The 17,162-nt window shown below is 32.5% G+C and overlaps 2 protein-coding genes across 2 annotated transcripts; one reads left to right on the forward strand and one right to left on the reverse strand.

Moving 5' to 3' along the window:
* The first annotated feature begins 867 nt into the window (after positions 1-867).
* On the forward strand, positions 868-7,306 carry LOC149480079 (pre-mRNA-splicing factor RBM22). The gene is made up of 7 exons (XM_089707075.1): positions 868-1,105; positions 1,203-1,256; positions 1,341-1,834; positions 2,458-2,631; positions 4,179-4,321; positions 4,609-4,721; positions 5,863-7,306. Exons 1-7 carry the CDS (start codon positions 1,052-1,054, stop codon positions 6,049-6,051), a joined length of 1,221 nt encoding a protein of 406 aa, XP_089563201.1. The 5' UTR covers positions 868-1,051; the 3' UTR covers positions 6,052-7,306.
* Positions 7,307-7,969: 663 nt separating this feature from the next.
* Scamp (secretory carrier membrane protein) lies at positions 7,970-16,894 on the reverse strand. Its single transcript, XM_089707275.1, has 8 exons — positions 16,697-16,894; positions 16,521-16,622; positions 16,006-16,137; positions 13,773-13,977; positions 11,895-12,153; positions 11,307-11,424; positions 10,621-10,775; positions 7,970-10,120 (listed from the first exon to the last, which is right to left on the reverse strand). Exons 1-7 carry the CDS (start codon positions 16,751-16,753, stop codon positions 10,623-10,625), a joined length of 1,026 nt encoding a protein of 341 aa, XP_089563401.1. The 5' UTR covers positions 16,754-16,894; the 3' UTR covers positions 7,970-10,120; positions 10,621-10,622.
* Between the last annotated feature and the right edge of the window lie 268 nt (positions 16,895-17,162).

Below are 17,162 nucleotides of genomic sequence, written 5' to 3' on the forward strand. Positions count from 1 at the left end.
GAAAAACCCGTTCCCGTAGGATTTCCGGGATAAAACCTATCCTATGTCCTTTCTCGGGTATCAAAATATCTCTATGCAAATTGGTTCAGTAGTTAAGGCGTGATTAAGTAACAGACAGACAGACAGAGTTACTTTCGCATTTATAATATTGGTATGGAGTGCATTCGTACATAAGGCTTATGGTAAGGAACACGTAAGGAATAGCACTGTTTACATGATACGCGTGTTCGTTATTCGCCTCTCTATTCACACGAAATTGAGTAAAGATTGTCTAATCTAAAAATGAACGCCCCTCCACTGTGTTTACGCTCACATTCAAAGTACGTGTATAGACGCAATACTCACAAATTGGTCTGCCTCATTGGTCGTTCAGTCCTCCAGTCCCGTCCATGCCCGAACGACAGGACCAGTTGGCCAACTAGTGCATAAATGACGCGATGCACGACAGAACGGACGTGTCATTCCGTACATAGCGCACTCTCCCCGCCATACAATGCTAGGCACCTGAACTGATCGCCCGATTAGTTGACAAATCAGTGCGCGAAAGTCAAAGTTTGCAGTAGAATCGCCGCGCGCACACATATAAAAGTGGTTCAATAATTATTTGTCCTCACACATTGAAACAATTAAGTTTAGTGGAAGGGCGTTCATTTTTAGATTAGACAATCTCTACAGTACGATTGTGTAAAAGGTGTAAATACACCATACAAATAAGGTCAAAAATACTAGACGTCAAAGCTTCAATGGCAAATTGTCAAGTATGTCAATCGGTTTATAATTTTTAATAAATTGACAGTTCACACTTCACAGTGTAGAATGTGGTGTAGAATTACGTAGTAACTAATAGGTACTTAATCTGTGGTGTAGAAAAAATAAAAATGGCGCTTGCGTACATACAACATAATGCATCATTCGTGTAAACGTTGTTAAAATTCATTATAAACAATACTTGGTGGTAATTTCAACGTATCGTCTGTTTGATAATAACATTTTCTTGCTATATTGTATTTGTTTTTATTATTAGAGGATCTTGAAAATATAACCTATCGCAATGGCTATGTCAAAATCTACCAACACTTACAATCGTCAGAATTGGGAAGATTCGGTAAGTTATAATTAATTGATGAATGATATTCGTTCAGTTCTTATGGTCTATATGTTATATAAATATAAATAATTTATATTGAACCATTTTTTTTCAGGAGTTTCCAATTTTGTGCCAAACATGTCTTGGAGACAATCCTTACATTCGTATGGTAAGTGTAATTAATACTTCTGTTGTGAAAAATTAATAAAATACTGGAATAGTACATTATTAGAATATTTATTTATTGTTGCAGACTAAGGAAAAATATGGCAAAGAATGTAAAATATGTGCGCGCCCGTTCACTGTGTTTCGTTGGTGTCCTGGTGCTCGGATGCGTTTCAAGAAAACAGAGATTTGTCAAACGTGTTCCAAACTGAAAAATGTTTGCCAAACGTGCCTTTTAGACTTAGAATATGGTTTGCCAATTCAAGTACGCGATGCTGCTTTGAAAATTCAAGATGACCTGCCTCGAAATGAAGTGAACAAAGAATATTATATTCAGAACTTAGATAGTCAAATGGCGAAGGTGGATCCAACTCAGCCGAGTAACTCAGCTCTTAAATCAAAAGGTGCATCTGACTTATTGCTTCGTTTGGCAAGGACAGCACCGTATTATAAGAGAAATAGGCCACATGTCTGTTCCTTCTGGGTTAAAGGAGAATGTAGACGAGGTGAAGAATGTCCTTACAGACATGAGAAACCCACGGACCCTGATGATCCATTGGCTGATCAAAACATCAAAGACAGGTTAATTTTTAATTTCAATTATCTATTTTCACTTGTATGATATAAAATAGATATTATAATATGTAAATATATTACATTACATATCATATATAATATGTAATGCTAAAGTATTCGCAGTAGTTCAATAACGAAAGGCCATATTTGCATGTGTGCATTGGTTAATATGTTGTAACTGACTCCTGAGTTGACCAGAGATAAAAAATATGATTATTATCAAACATAGCATATGTTCACAGACACAATTAATATCTTAACTAAATAATTTCATAGTTAATATAAGATTAAGATGTTCCTATGGGGATGACATGTTCAGATTATGAACAAATCCTCTTTATTAGAAATAAAGATTTAATTTAAGTTATACAAACATAAACACATTCTTCTCATACTCTTCTACCTATACATGAACCCACACTCCTCCAATCATGCACACACATAAAGACATGACACACACACACACTCACACACTCATACACTCACAAACTCACCCACAGACACAACTTTTACATTATATATTATATATTTTTTTTTGTATGGGACCATCATTTTTGTATATTTTGTAATTGTGGTTGTGAAATAAAGATATTTTTATTATTTAATTAAATAATAAATAATTGCCACAGATATTATGGTGTTAACGATCCCGTCGCCGAGAAGTTGATGCGTCGCGCCGCAGCCATGCCAGCTTTACCTCCACCCGAGGATCGAACTGTCACCACTCTATACATCGGCAACCTGCCCGAAAACATGAGCGAGGAAGAGTTGAGAGGACATTTCTATCAGTATGGTGAAATTAGGTATTTATATTGTATACTGTTTCATAGTAGGGTTATGATTTATGAGATTAAGTGTACTTTTTAGTGAAAGTGCCATTATATGGATATTTTTGTAAAACAATGATAACAATTAGTTGTGATTCATTAAATCTCCTGAGTTTTTATATGAAATTAGTAATTGTATACAATGCAGATTACAGTAGAACTCCAATTATCCGAACTCCGACTATCCGAATCGCCGATTATCCGAATCACAAAAAATTGTCCAAAAAAAGTCTAAGTGCGCTATTATTCTTCCCCTAACAAGAATATGGAGAGGATGATGATGATAAAGATGCGTTGTCACTAGAGAAAATAAGAAAAATGATTGCAAAAATATTTAAAACCATGTGAAAATTTCATGTTTCTTTCATTTAATTCAATAAAAGAATAGTGCAATATCAAAACTTAGCTTTTATTCTCTCCAATGGCAATTTTTTTTTAAATCCGATTATCCGAATGGGTCCCGGTCCCCATTAATTCGGATAATTGGAGTTCTACTGTAAATGTTTCTTACTACTTAAGGGGGCGCATAAAGCAAAATAACCAATCTTCTATTAGATGATACGTGTAATATGCAAGACCAAATCTAAAAAATAAAATATATATCAAACTAGATGATATGTTCAACGATTCTGTTTAATCAAAAACATAAAATCTTAAAATTTACTCGATAAAAAAAAATCACCAAGTTAGCTCTAATTTTCACACTTTTACGTTTTCTACTTGACATGGTAATACTTATTATGATTTTTTTTTCATAAACAATTATATTAAAACATTTGCAAGATATTTGTCAGAGCATTTTGTGTAATTACTTTTAGTTTTGGTTTTATCTGCGATAAACCACTTTTGGCGCTCTTTTTTTCTCGAGATAAACGTTTGATTTTGTCACGATAAAAGTGGTTTATCGCAGATAAAACCAAAACTAAAAGTAATTACACAAAATGCTCTGACAAATATCTTGCAAATGTTTTAATATAATTGTTTATGAAAAAAAAATCATAATAAGTATTACCATGTCAAGTAGAAAACGTAAAAGTGTGAAAATTAGAGCTAACTTGGTGATTTTTTTTTATCGAGTAAATTTTAATATTTTATGTTTTTGATTAAACAGAATCGTTGAACATATCATCTAGTTTGATATATATTTTATTTTTTAGATTTGGTCTTGCATATTACACGTATCATCTAATAGAAGATTGGTTATTTTGCTTTATGCGCCCCCTTAATAGGAATGTGGTACAAAAAATATTCATTGTTACTAAATAATTATTAATTAATGATATGTAACCATGAATTTTTATTTATTTAATACTAGCAGTCCGCCCCGGCTTCGCCCGTGGTACATATTTCGCAATAAAAGGCCTATGTTCTTACTCAGGGTCTAAAGATTGTCTGTGCCAAATTTCATCAAAATCGGTCCAGTAGTTTATGAGCCTATTCATTACAATCAAACAAACCAACAAAGTTTTCCTCTTTATAATATTAGTGTAGATAATAATAATTATTATGATTATTTCTTACAGGCAATTAACCTTAGTACCAAGGGCACAATGTGCATTTGTACAGTACACAACAAGGAGTGCCGCGGAACATGCAGCTGAGAAGACTTTCAATAGATTAGTTATTGGAGGCAAACGGCTTACCATCAAATGGGGCAAATCTCAAGGTAATAAAACCTTATCAAATAAACATAAAACATCTGTATTGTTCCAAAATATAACGCATTCAGAATTTTAGTTCTAAATCAATGTTAGAAGCAGTGGTATGAAAATAACATATTGCACATTGACTGCCGCAGTTTATTTTAAACACTAAATTAATTAATTTATTTGCTAAAATTGTGATTAGATAGATTAACCAATTATGTAATTAATAATAAACTAAGGAAATGTAATTAAGATTTAGGTTATAAATTTTATAAATATTGAATGTGTTCATTGTAACGAATTGTAGGTCGGCAAGGACTGAACGAGAAGAATGAAACGGCGCCAGCGTTGGAGCCAGTACCTGGATTGCCGGGCACGCTGCCGCCGCCGCCAGCATACTTGCATCCGTTCCCACCTCAGGTATGTTGATCTTAATACTATTATAAAGGCGAAAGTTTGTAAGTATGGATGAATGAATGAATGAATGAATGAATGAAAATACTTTATTTGCACCAAAAACAAGGAAACAATACGAAAAAAACACGTACAAACAAACATGTACAAAAAGGCGGCCTTATCGCTAAAGCAGCGATCTCTTCCAGGCAACCTTTAGTCGAGTATCATGAAAATTACGTTTTATGATGAGGTTGATGGTGCAGAACACAAAAATCATTAAATAAATAAGTATAAGACTACACATAGTATACATACATACGGATATTATAAAGATTAAAAGTAAATATTTAGTTGCTTTTTAAACTCATTCAATGTATGGATGTTTGGATGTTTGTTACTCTTTCACGTAAAAACTACTGAACCTATTACAATGAAATTTAGCACACATATAGAGGGTAACTTGGATTAACACATAGGATAGGTTTTATCCCGGAAATCCCACGGGAACGGGAACTATGCGGGTTTTCCTTTGAAAACGCGGGCGAAGCCGCGGGCGGAAATCTAGTTTCTAATAACGTGAAATAACTTGCGTATTTAATTCTGTGATTCAGTCTATAGTGTATGGTGTTCGTACATCGCGTTGCGCGCTGTCAGCATTTGTCGGACACGCGACATTTAAGTACATATATTACGTTAGTTAACATTCAATCACAATAGAAATCGCGCGTACTCATGACCATAAACTAAACCATATAGAATTAAGGCAATAAAGGCATTGTAATTAATTCTTTTATGTACTCTGTACGGGCCCCACAACCCCATACATGTAGTTTGTGACATTGCTATTGCTGATTTGTTTCATAGCTCAACAATTAAATTTTTATTTATATGAACATACATATTATTATGTAAAAGTATGTTATTAGTAAATTGATTGAAAAAAAAATAACTGTTTGAGCTGCATCCTGTTTTGAAGAGATAATAGATTTTTCTTGTTAAATAACAATTCCATTCACGGTATTCCGCAACACAGTTATTTTAATATCTATATATTCTACTTTTGTGTGCATATTATTATGTGTGATTACCTTTTTTCTGTGTTGAAGTTGAAATTTATCAGTTATTTCATATTTTTACAGAATTTATAATTGTAAATCTCTTCCAGATGCCGCCACCAAATCGTCCGAACGACTTCTTCAATCTCCACCACTACGGTGGGCCATGGGGCGGGTGGGGGGCTCCGCCCCTGCCCCCCGGGCCAGCGCCCCCGCCCCCCGCGCCCCTACCGCTGCATTACCCGAGCCAAGACCCTGCTCGGTTGGGACATGCCCATGCTAACACACCGCAAACGTAGTGAAGTGAAAGTGTAGTGTTAAGTGATGGTGTAATAGTGTACAGTTCTGATGATCAGGCTAAATATAATGTTAATTTTCAAAATCCGTACAACTTCAACGTCTACCACTATGGGCCATGGCCCATTGTCCAAAATATTACGCATTCAGAATTTTAGTTCTAAATCAATGTTAGAAGCAGTGGTCTGAAAATAACATATTGCACATTGATGCTGCAGTTAATTTCAAGTATATCAATACATATGTATATCAAACACTAAATTAATTAATTTATTTGCTAAAATTGTGGTTAGATAGATTAACCAATGTAAGGGTTGGAGGGGGCTCCGACCCTGCCCCCCGGGCCTCCAATGATCGTAGGGCCGCCGGCGCCTCCGCCCCCCGTGTCTCTACCTCTGTATTACCTGAGACAAGTTCCCCCTCGGCTTGGTCATGCCCATACTTATACACCGCAGACATAGTGAGTGTTGGTGAAGTGTAGCGTTAAGTGATATATTAGTGTTTATATCATCATCCTGAACTTAATTTTAATTTAGACAATTATGGGTTTCATTACACTTTGACACAAAATACAGGTACAAGGTGTCAATGTTTAGTGTGGTTCAGTAATTAATGGTGGTTTGACGGTGACATTAATTAAAATCTAAATCTAATCAAATAAAATTATACTTTTAGTTTACTGCCCAGCAAATTGCATGAAATTGAGAGCCGTCATGTTAATGTAAATTTACAAAACACTAATGTTAAAAATAACTATGTTTTGAGGCAATACATGTATGTTTTTATGATACAGTGACTATTCAATGCAATTATATTTTTGAATTACAATAATATGTAGTTAATTAAGGACGGATGAAATTGATATTTAAAAAAATTACACTCCTTACTTCCAATCTTTGTCTTTCCTATATGTAACTCCATTCAAGTATTCATGAGTGTCAGTAAAAATGTGACAAAAAATATTTCAGTTTTATTAGCTTAATAAAATGTATGATTTGTTCATTCTAAATTGTGTGTCTTTTCATTGTAAAAAATGTAATAACGAACATTACAATAATTAGCCCTAATTTTTACCATTCTTAAATCCCCTTGTATTTATCATTGTACCTATGCTGTACAAATGGTTTTAATATTTTGTATTGTATTAGTCTATACTGTACAGTGTTTAAAGTGTTCAAATGAATGTTATAAATGTATGGTAGCAAGGATTTATTTTTAAGCCTATTGTAAATTGAAATAAATGCGTAATTTTACACATTTGTTTGGTTTTATTTTATTTTTATTCATAATCCTCCAAATACAAAAAAGCTTATACATATAAAACCGAAAGAATAGAATAAATTTCATTAATTTTCCAGGCGAAAGACTTGTCTCTCTCTTTGTTATAATCGATATAAAAATGTTCCAAGAATTCCCAAATTTGTTATAACATAGTATTTGATATTGAGATGCGATGGATGCGATTCGAAACCGTCATAAGAGCTTCCTTTTGACGGGAAGTACATCTTTTTCTCTTATAAAAATTCTCCATAGTGTCTCTATTTTCTTATATCATTATATGGCAAAATAAGCTTGGCAACTACAAATTATAAAATGAATTCTTACGTCGTGTCTGTTTGTTCGCGATAAACTGAGAAACTACTGCACTAATATATTTTAATTTGCTACCCGGATAGAAGATTACCTACCTGCTACAAAAACTTCAAAGGCGCGTAAATGAAATTAAAATACCTTTATACTAATAGGTAGGTAGTTATATAATTTATAAGTAAACATTGTATTAATAATTATTTGTAGGTAGCAAAGTCTACATTAAAATTGGTTTAGTATTTAACGGTTTATCAAGTTACGTGCCAGCAATTATGCCATTACGTTTATTTTAAAATCGACAAGGAATCAATAATGAAATAAAACACAATATTCAGAAATTATATTTATTATTAATCATAAGTTTATAACATGACTTAATCGTTACAAAACAGTTAAAACAAGATAAATCTACGCCTTCGCTTACCATTATCTGGGTAAGGACGGTCTGACAATAATTTACAATAAACTAGGCCCAGATACATAGAGATACCGTCTTGAGAATGAAGACGTGGTAGAAGTACGTAATGCATACATCATTGTTATTATGCTTTTGATGATTTTTTCGAAACCGTCAGTCATATGACTAGACTAACAATATATCGTTAAATACCATTATTAGATTGTGTATTTAAGTCTTGTGCATAACTAATAGAAACACACGGCAAGATTACACACATACAAATTAAGTAACGGTTCGAACACACGACACATTCTACATTGAAATTTTAAAAATTGTTATACATGATTCACATTAACACGAAATCTTAGTAAAGGGACATTAAGCGATATATACACTGGCCCAATATGGAATGTCTACATGAATTTTGAAGTGAAAAACTAAATTCGTGAATAAATGAAATACATTTAAACTTTATATAATCATTTTTATAATCCAGAAATGCAGCGAAGATATTTGGATTTCTTATATATTTAAAGCGTTCATAAGCTCATGTATTTTTTAAATAAATCTAGCAATAACTAAATATGAGAAGGGTATTTCAGTTGATGCGCAAATAAGTAATAAATAACTATACATAATGCATAAAATATTAATTTGTCAATTAGATTTGGATGTGTTAAGTTTACACCTAGTTCAATGTAGTTTTTAAGGCTATTTATTTAAAAAGGAGTCATTAATATATCATCCTAATGAAAAATTTACAATATTATATTGAAGTTAATAAACCCCTACAATATTCTTACAAATGGTGGTCCAATTAGAAAGTCCAATAATAAAGAGAGTCATGTTATAGATTTAAATTTTAAAGACAAAGGGGATCAAAATATGTCAGACTTCTGTGATCATCAAAGTCAGACATTGAGTCATTTTTTTTGCAGAAATTCATATTTTTTTATTATTGAATCCTTAACGAAATCATTTTCAAATATACATTTATAGCTGCAAGTATAAAAAAAGAATCAAATGACAATCAGTACACCAAACATTAAAACAGCATCTTCGAAGGTTCATTAATTTAATAATAATATTTAATTATCTAATGAGCAAATACATTTTATTAAAAAAAGTAGGAATAGTTCACAAAAAAAAAATGATAGAATAATTGGGTTATTAGAATAGTTTTAATAGTCTTTTACTTATTTTAGATGAAAGTTGAATTTCATTACATTTTCATCTTCATGTTTGGTGACTGTTTTAGTTAATTCAATCAATGAAAATTAATGTCGATAATCAAGGGTTAGTAGAATATGTTAAAATGACACAGCCATACACATTTTGGCCGTAGTATAATAATCATTATTTACATTTGATCTTATTCGATATTGATAAGAAGAAACATAGCAAATGGGAAAAATGTGTTAAATTTTCCGAATAATACATATTTACGGAAACATTTACTTATGAAACATGAAAATATTTTTATTTATTTTGGATAAATAATGGAATATGTTCCAATAATACTTCAAATAACATTTTAATATAACAAAGTGCTTCAACAAAATCTCTTAAATACAATAATAACAAGCATTTTGTCATACATATTGCATATTAAAACTAACAATATTTAATTTAAAACTGATAGGATCTTAAATGATAGTTTGACCGAGTGCACACCTGAAATCATTGCAGATACGTATTTTAAGTATTGTCTCTCCAATCTACTATAAATAAGTATAACTTATATTAAAGTGGAAATATTTCCAGAAAAAAAAATCGTGCTATTTTTTAATTGTTATATTACATATTGTTAATTTTTAAATCTGTGAAATAAATGAAAACGTCTAGAAATTTGAATTAAATTCTTTAATAAAATTAAATGTTTCAAAAAAGTAACATGTAAAAGATAAGTGACCTTTATAATTTACACTGGCCTTATAAACTAAGAGTAAACGTGCACTCAGAATAAATAAACCTCAATAATATAATGCTCGAATATATTATAATTTAATATTGATTTACACGTAGTTATGTACTTATCCGCTGGGCACATAAATGCTTATCGATGATTGGTGTTTTTTCATCTGAAAGAAAAGAATAAATCATAAAAATCAACTAAGTCCTTCTTTTGTTAATATAAAAGTATTGTAGTAAGAATTTTGATAGAAAAATACTTGAAATTTAAATTTCAAACAAAATTCAAGTTACCACAAGTACTCGCAGCGGCTTATTAGTAATGCGTATAGCGTATTGGTCATCGACCAATATTAGATCGGCTTCCTCGTCCACACACGCGCTCATAAGTGAATTTAAAAGTATGTTATCCATTCACCGGCACAAATATGCACACGCACGCACGCACCCATACACGCAGCAACACGCATCATCCACTCTTACACACACGCACAGTATCGTGCACTGACCTGTGTGATTGGTCAGTCTGACCAATCACACACACTCACACGGTCTGCACGTGCGGGTTGCTGCGGATCTCACACACACACACGGTCTGCACGTGCGGGTTGCGCAGGATCTCACACACACACGGTCTGCACGTGCGGGTTGCTATCTCACACACACTCACCGCTAGTAGCGGTTGTTGGATATCTGCGCGTTGACTGCGGCGGCGGCGGCGTTGCTGGCGGCGGTCTGCACGTGCGGGTTGCGCAGGATCTCCGTAGTGAACTCCGCCTGCGCCTTCGCCATCGACGCGCCCGTGGACCGGTAGATGCGGTGCACCTGCAATGTGATATTGAAGTGAAAACTTCTTTAGCGGCGTTGAGCACTTTTTCTGTAATGGGTATAAAATCTTAAACTCGCGTCAGGACTCAGGACACGTGACCTGATCGAAAAAGCGTAAGACGGATACCATTCCAGAATATCAAACATGCTCAACGTTAATAATCAAGTTTTCACTTCTGCCGGCACTCCCGGAGTGCAACCCGTCTTTTTTTTATAATGATTAATGACGTTTGTTGAGTCGAGCACGCTTCAACACTGATTCGGATAACTAGCACGGAGGGAAGTAACTCACCCCTACTGAAGATCGGGGTAAAATAGTAAATATAGTAAATGTTGTAGTTTAATGTGTTGAGTGATGGCGGGTAATATATGTGTGAATACAAAATTCAATAAATTAACTGTATGTATTTTGAAAAAAAAAAAAATTGTACTATCTAGCCTATTCTGGTGCATATTCCAATCAATATTTGATTTTTTTATCAATCAAACACAAATAATAAAATAAATTAACAAAATCTCTATTTTTACCTTAGTAATGAGCAGAATATCAGCTACGACGCAGGTGATGAAGCCAATGGTGACCAATAACGTCACAATACCAACTCCCACGTTCGTGCTGAACGCGTCGATGCTTGTGATCAAACCGCTGAAAAACAATGTGAATTATGATTAGCTTAAAATCATTTTTTGAGCCATCATTTTATAGCTAATTATATAAAAATGTATATTTTATATAATTAGCTTAAGTGTGGTAATCATGATATTAAAACTCGCCTTCATCTAGAGTATAAACCATATTATAATGTGGTTGATTTTAGATAACTAATGTTCAAGTTACAAATATTTATTTGTGTAATGATTAAAATACACAACTAAGGGCCGATTATTCAATGCTTGGATAAAACTTATCCATCCAATAAAGTATTACACGATAATATTAAAATGTGACGTAAATTGTCAAATACGGGCAATTAGAATACGTTTTTAAAATGGTATGGTATGTTTTATACATTATTCAACGAATAAGTTTTACCCAAGCATTGAAAAATCGGCCCTAAAAGTATTACTAAAGTGAAATAAATAAACGAGCAGTGATAAAAACAAATTTAAACTCACCAAGAGCCACCACCGCTGAATCCAATCGACTGCACCAAAGTAATCAATATTTGGAACAGGAATATAAAGAAGAACACCATAAAGTTGAACGACGAGTCACTTCTAAACGCCTTGTATATCGGTCGGTACCAGCAGACAAAACTGAACGGTGTCAGTAATATGAAGTATAGAATGGATAGGCCGAATACTGTTGGGCCCATTCCGGAGAATAGCAGGGCCATTCCACCGACGATGTTCAGTGCCAGGACCAGGGAGTGGACTGGAATAGATATTTCTTTTTATTAGATTTGTTTTATTTAATAATAAGGTGACTATTACAAATAAAAAATGTGTGCGTGTACTAGTGTACACACGTAAGAAGTGAAACTACTTTATGACCTTATTTTTCAAAAAATAATTTACTATGTATATATGCAACTTTACAGAAATACGTCGAATCACGCGTGGTAGGGATAAGAAAAAATGGCGCGTAACAAAAAAATGTCACGCGTAACGAAAAAATGTTACACTAAATTTTTTTCCAACCCCGATAAAGAAGTTTCACTTCAATAACAACACTGTAATGATAAAATATGTAGGAATTTAGAACTTCCTTTGATGAATTGGGAATCTCGGTTGAAAGTAGTGTCATATTGATGAAGTTTACCAAGTGCTGTTATTATTTCACTTTCATTTTACGCCATGTAGTTAGTAGTTAAGAAATAAACAAGGAACTTGTTTCGAAAAAAGGTTTCATATTATTTATTAATAAGTAAATAACCATAGAAATCTAAATAACAAAACACATAGAAGTGCTATAATGTCATAATTCGTATGAAAACCGCTGTCGCCAAAATCAACACATTTAAACCGATAGCTAAACAATACACACAAGTAAACTATGCCTTTTATTGGACAACTTGATTTTAATGAAAACTAACTTAAATATTAAATTAAGCTTTTTAATATGTATCCTAACGCACGAATTTACGGTTTATTTTAGAACAACATCCTTATGTATATGAGACGTTTTGTTTCTTTTTGCTCCAATAAGGTTGAAACTGTGTCATTCATTGTTATTTCGATTACTATGGTGACACTCGTAATACTTGTAAATATTCTATAATTTTAAGGAAAAACGGCATTATTTCTAAAAAAAAATATTTACCGATGAAATATTATTCCTTTATTAGTATAATTACAACTTATGGAAGAATTTCTGCAATGGGAAATGCTGAAACACACCATGTTTACACACATACGTCTCCATAGCAACTGAACTGTGACGAACACACTGGTGATGTGAAAGTCACCTGAGTGGCGACAAGGTCACGCGCGCTTACGACTTCTAGTGTCTTGTTATTTAGATTTCTATGTAAATAACATTAAATATGTATATGCTTTTTATCTTTTGCATCACTGAAAAAAAACATAACTTGAAACAATCATATTTTGATAAAACACAATCATTTAATTTGAACATAATTGAGTGACTATTAAAATATTGGTTAACAATATACCTTGCAACATAATTAATGAATCAACATAATTGCCATTAACACAAAAAACACATTAACATAATTCACTATCAAGTTGTGTCAAAGTGGACTAGTTTCCTGAGAATTTAATATCTTTATATGAATAATTGAATATGTAAATATATCTACTACTATATTCCATGTGTAATGATTACATGTTTTTGAATTTTTCTTTAATCACATATGTATTTTTTATTAATATAAAGAATAATGTCATGTTTCTCTTAACAAGTTTTTCTACCACTTATAGCCAAAGAAATAAAATTCCAACCGTCAACTATATCATAGTACTAATTATAGCTATCAATTATAACTCATTAGAGTAAATAGAGCAATTAATATAAAATAATTAATTACTTACACATCCACAAATGATACAAATGCCGTACAATCCTCTGAAACTCGAGCGGTATGTCCACATTGATGTCCTGGTAGAAGCACGGTTGTACTGGACAGAAGGCAGGCAGCGGTGGCCAGTTGTTCCTGCGGCCAGCGGACCCGGCACGCAACTCGGCCTCCCGCCGCGCTAGCTCTTCGGCTTTTCGCTCCAATTCCTCTTGCCGTCTCTGTAGTTCGTGCTCAGTGAGTGCCATTATAAAATTGATATTTATTTACTTATACAAATATGAAAGAGAAAATACGATTAATCAATCATGTTAATCCATAACATGATTGATTGTAACAATTGCACCACATTAATGTACAATGTTTAGCACGCAGGAAAACTCTCTAATAAAAAAAAGACGGGTTGCACTCCGGGAGTGCCGGCAGAAGTGAAAACTTGATTATTAACGTTGAGCATGTTTGATATTTTGGAATGGTATCCGTCTTACGCTTTTTCGATCAGGTCACGTGTCCTGACGTGAGTTTAAGATTTTATACCCATTACAGAAAAAGTGCTCAACGCCGCTAAAGAAGTTTTCACTTCAAAAATATGAAAAAAAAAATTTTTTTGTGTGACTTTTGCTAAGAAAAGATTAGCCACTACATAAATATAGCAAAAATAAGAAATGTAAAGAGGTCAAAACTACTGTGAAGCAACTATGAAATGATTTGTTAAAGGAAGCTGTTAATAAAGGGACTCCTACACAATGGTAATCTTACAATTTAAGTGAACTTTCAAGATGTAAAAATTTAATATTGTCTACTATTTTACCAAAGCAGACAAATCTTTGTCAAGATAATGTCTTATAGATAAAAAATTTATTCATCAAATAAATGTATTATTGATTATGTGAAATTATTTATATCTTAACTAGTGTCACTGTGTTCTATAATCTCTTATTAATGAACCGCAGATCATAAAAAGCAGGTAATGAGCTAAAATACATCCATAACATATAAAAAAACTGCTTAGTAATAAACTTGTTTGTCATCTTGTAGTTGTTGACTGCTCTTGATGTAATAATTTAAATGGTTACGAGTTCAGATTCCTGGTACATAATTATTAATGTAACGATTGAATAATTACTGTTTACTTCATTAACATTCCTAATTAATAGTATAAGAATTTTGTGTAAATAATAAAACTCTTATCCAACAAAAAACACATACATATATCATTATATTTACAAACAAAAACATTAATTCAGAACTATGATAATAAAAAGATAAGATTACATGGACATGTGACTCATAATAAAGTGCAATATTACCTTTAACTCCTTGTGTGGTGTAAAAAAATAAAATATACTATTAGAAGCATGCTCTGTGCTTTAGTTTGCATATAAGGCCGCGTTTCCATCTGCAAGAAAACTTCCGCAAGAAATGTCCGACAGCAGCTTGCAAGTCTAAACCATATACTGTGCCATATAGCAAGTGCTGGTTTAGACTTGCAAGCTGCTGTCAGACAGACTGTCGGACATTTCTTGCGGAAGTTTTCTTGAGGATGGACACTCGGCTTAAGGGTTTAGGGTTGCCAACTGTATATTTATATTGTATAGTAAAGTGTAATCACTTAGAAGTTTTAATAAATATACTGTACAAGTAATAATATTAGTAATAATCCAATGCTTATTATTATAAATGTGAAAGTTTGTGAAGATCAATGGTTGCATGTTAGTAATTCTTCAAATAAAAAATATTTAAACATCATATAAGTTGATTGCAGCATTATTATGATAAAAAACAAGAGTAAATTTGCATTAAAAAAGATAGCAAATAACTAATTTCACCATTTGAAAACATATTGGCAACTCTAGTACATTTAGATTTCAATAATAATTTAAATCTATTTATAGATATCATTTATTACAGTGAAGAACAATTTATTATTATTTTACATTACTTTTATTTAGTAACAAGTGTGAAGTGCTCCACTACTAAATATAAATCTTTCTTGATGAGCAAGTAACAAGTGCAATAGTCATAAATATATTTTTGTCTGAGCAGATCTCTGATTGTGTACTTGCACAAGAAGAAATTGTAAAAATTCTATATTACCTATATATACATAATATTTATATTATATTTTTAAGTTGAATATTGTTGAGTGGTATCTTAGATTATTACATGTTTTATGTGACAACATCGTTGTTTAAATTCTACCGAATTATTATATCAGATTGATAATGAGGTTAAGGAGGGAAAAGTACCTGAAAATCAGCAGTTGTGAAGTTTGATGGTGGAGCCTGAGGTTGCTGTGAGGGACTCGGTCGTGTATATTGTCCGCTGGCCGGTGGAGACACTGCTTGCATGATCGCCGGCTGTGTTGGCTGTTGCGGAGGCTAAAGTAGTAAATCCGTATCATAGTAAAAGTATTTCAACAATTTTTTTAGTAAAGATTTAGATACTATGTTTTTTTTATTGACTTTTTATAGTTGAATTGTTCTCATCAGACAAAAGAAATAGTAGATTCCTACTTATCTTATCAATTTTTATATAAAACAACAATACGATTGAATGAATCGCGTACATATTAATATTTTTGATATCAATATTTATTATGTCATCAATTCATAATGCTCTGATCTGTGAATATTACTTTCATATAAACAACTTTCACGTCTCGTATATTACACGTCAATGAACATTAGATTCTTATTAACTGAGACTGATTAGATCGGCACATCAACCCACGAATTCCATAAAAAACTTGAATTCCATTTACCGTAGCTTGATTTGCATTTTGAGTGCCGTCAAATGGATTATAGTCGTCAAGACCCTGTGTCACAGTATTCGTATTCCTCGCTACTTGCTGTACTGCAGGGTCCTGAAATAAATTAATGTGCAAAATATGAATATCATGATATCAATTTCACTATTTCTTCGACTGAGATTACTCACGGCAAAGGGGTTGTCTATGGCTGGATCACTAAACGGATTGTCTTCAAATTTAGACATTGTGTTTAATTATTGAGCGCCACCTTATGTTTATTATTCACTACGCAGCACAAAAAGTTTGTCTTATTATATTTTTAGAATTAAATATGATAAATACACTCAACCCATACAGTCGCTTGACAGATTTGTGATGGTGACGAATTGACATTTAAGTGTTGCTGCTATGAAAATTAAATTGTAGCTACCAAGGTAGCTACATAAACGGTAAGTAATTAAAAGAATAATTTTCTTGTAAAAACTAATTCTAACTGTATTTCTCGATGCAAGAATTTGATTTAGAATCTCATGTATTATTTTACTGAAACTCAAGTTAGTATAATAACTTCTGAGAAAAAGTAGACTGTACGTACACGGGTACACGTATAAAATTATTTCAAAAAATGCTTTTCAAAATTTAACTGAACTAATC

This window comes from Colias philodice, chromosome 19, assembly GCF_061535455.1.
Source record: "Colias philodice isolate Cphi_HAF_F1 chromosome 19, ilColPhil1 Martin Lab GWU primary, whole genome shotgun sequence".
Lineage (NCBI taxonomy): Eukaryota > Metazoa > Arthropoda > Insecta > Lepidoptera > Pieridae > Colias > Colias philodice.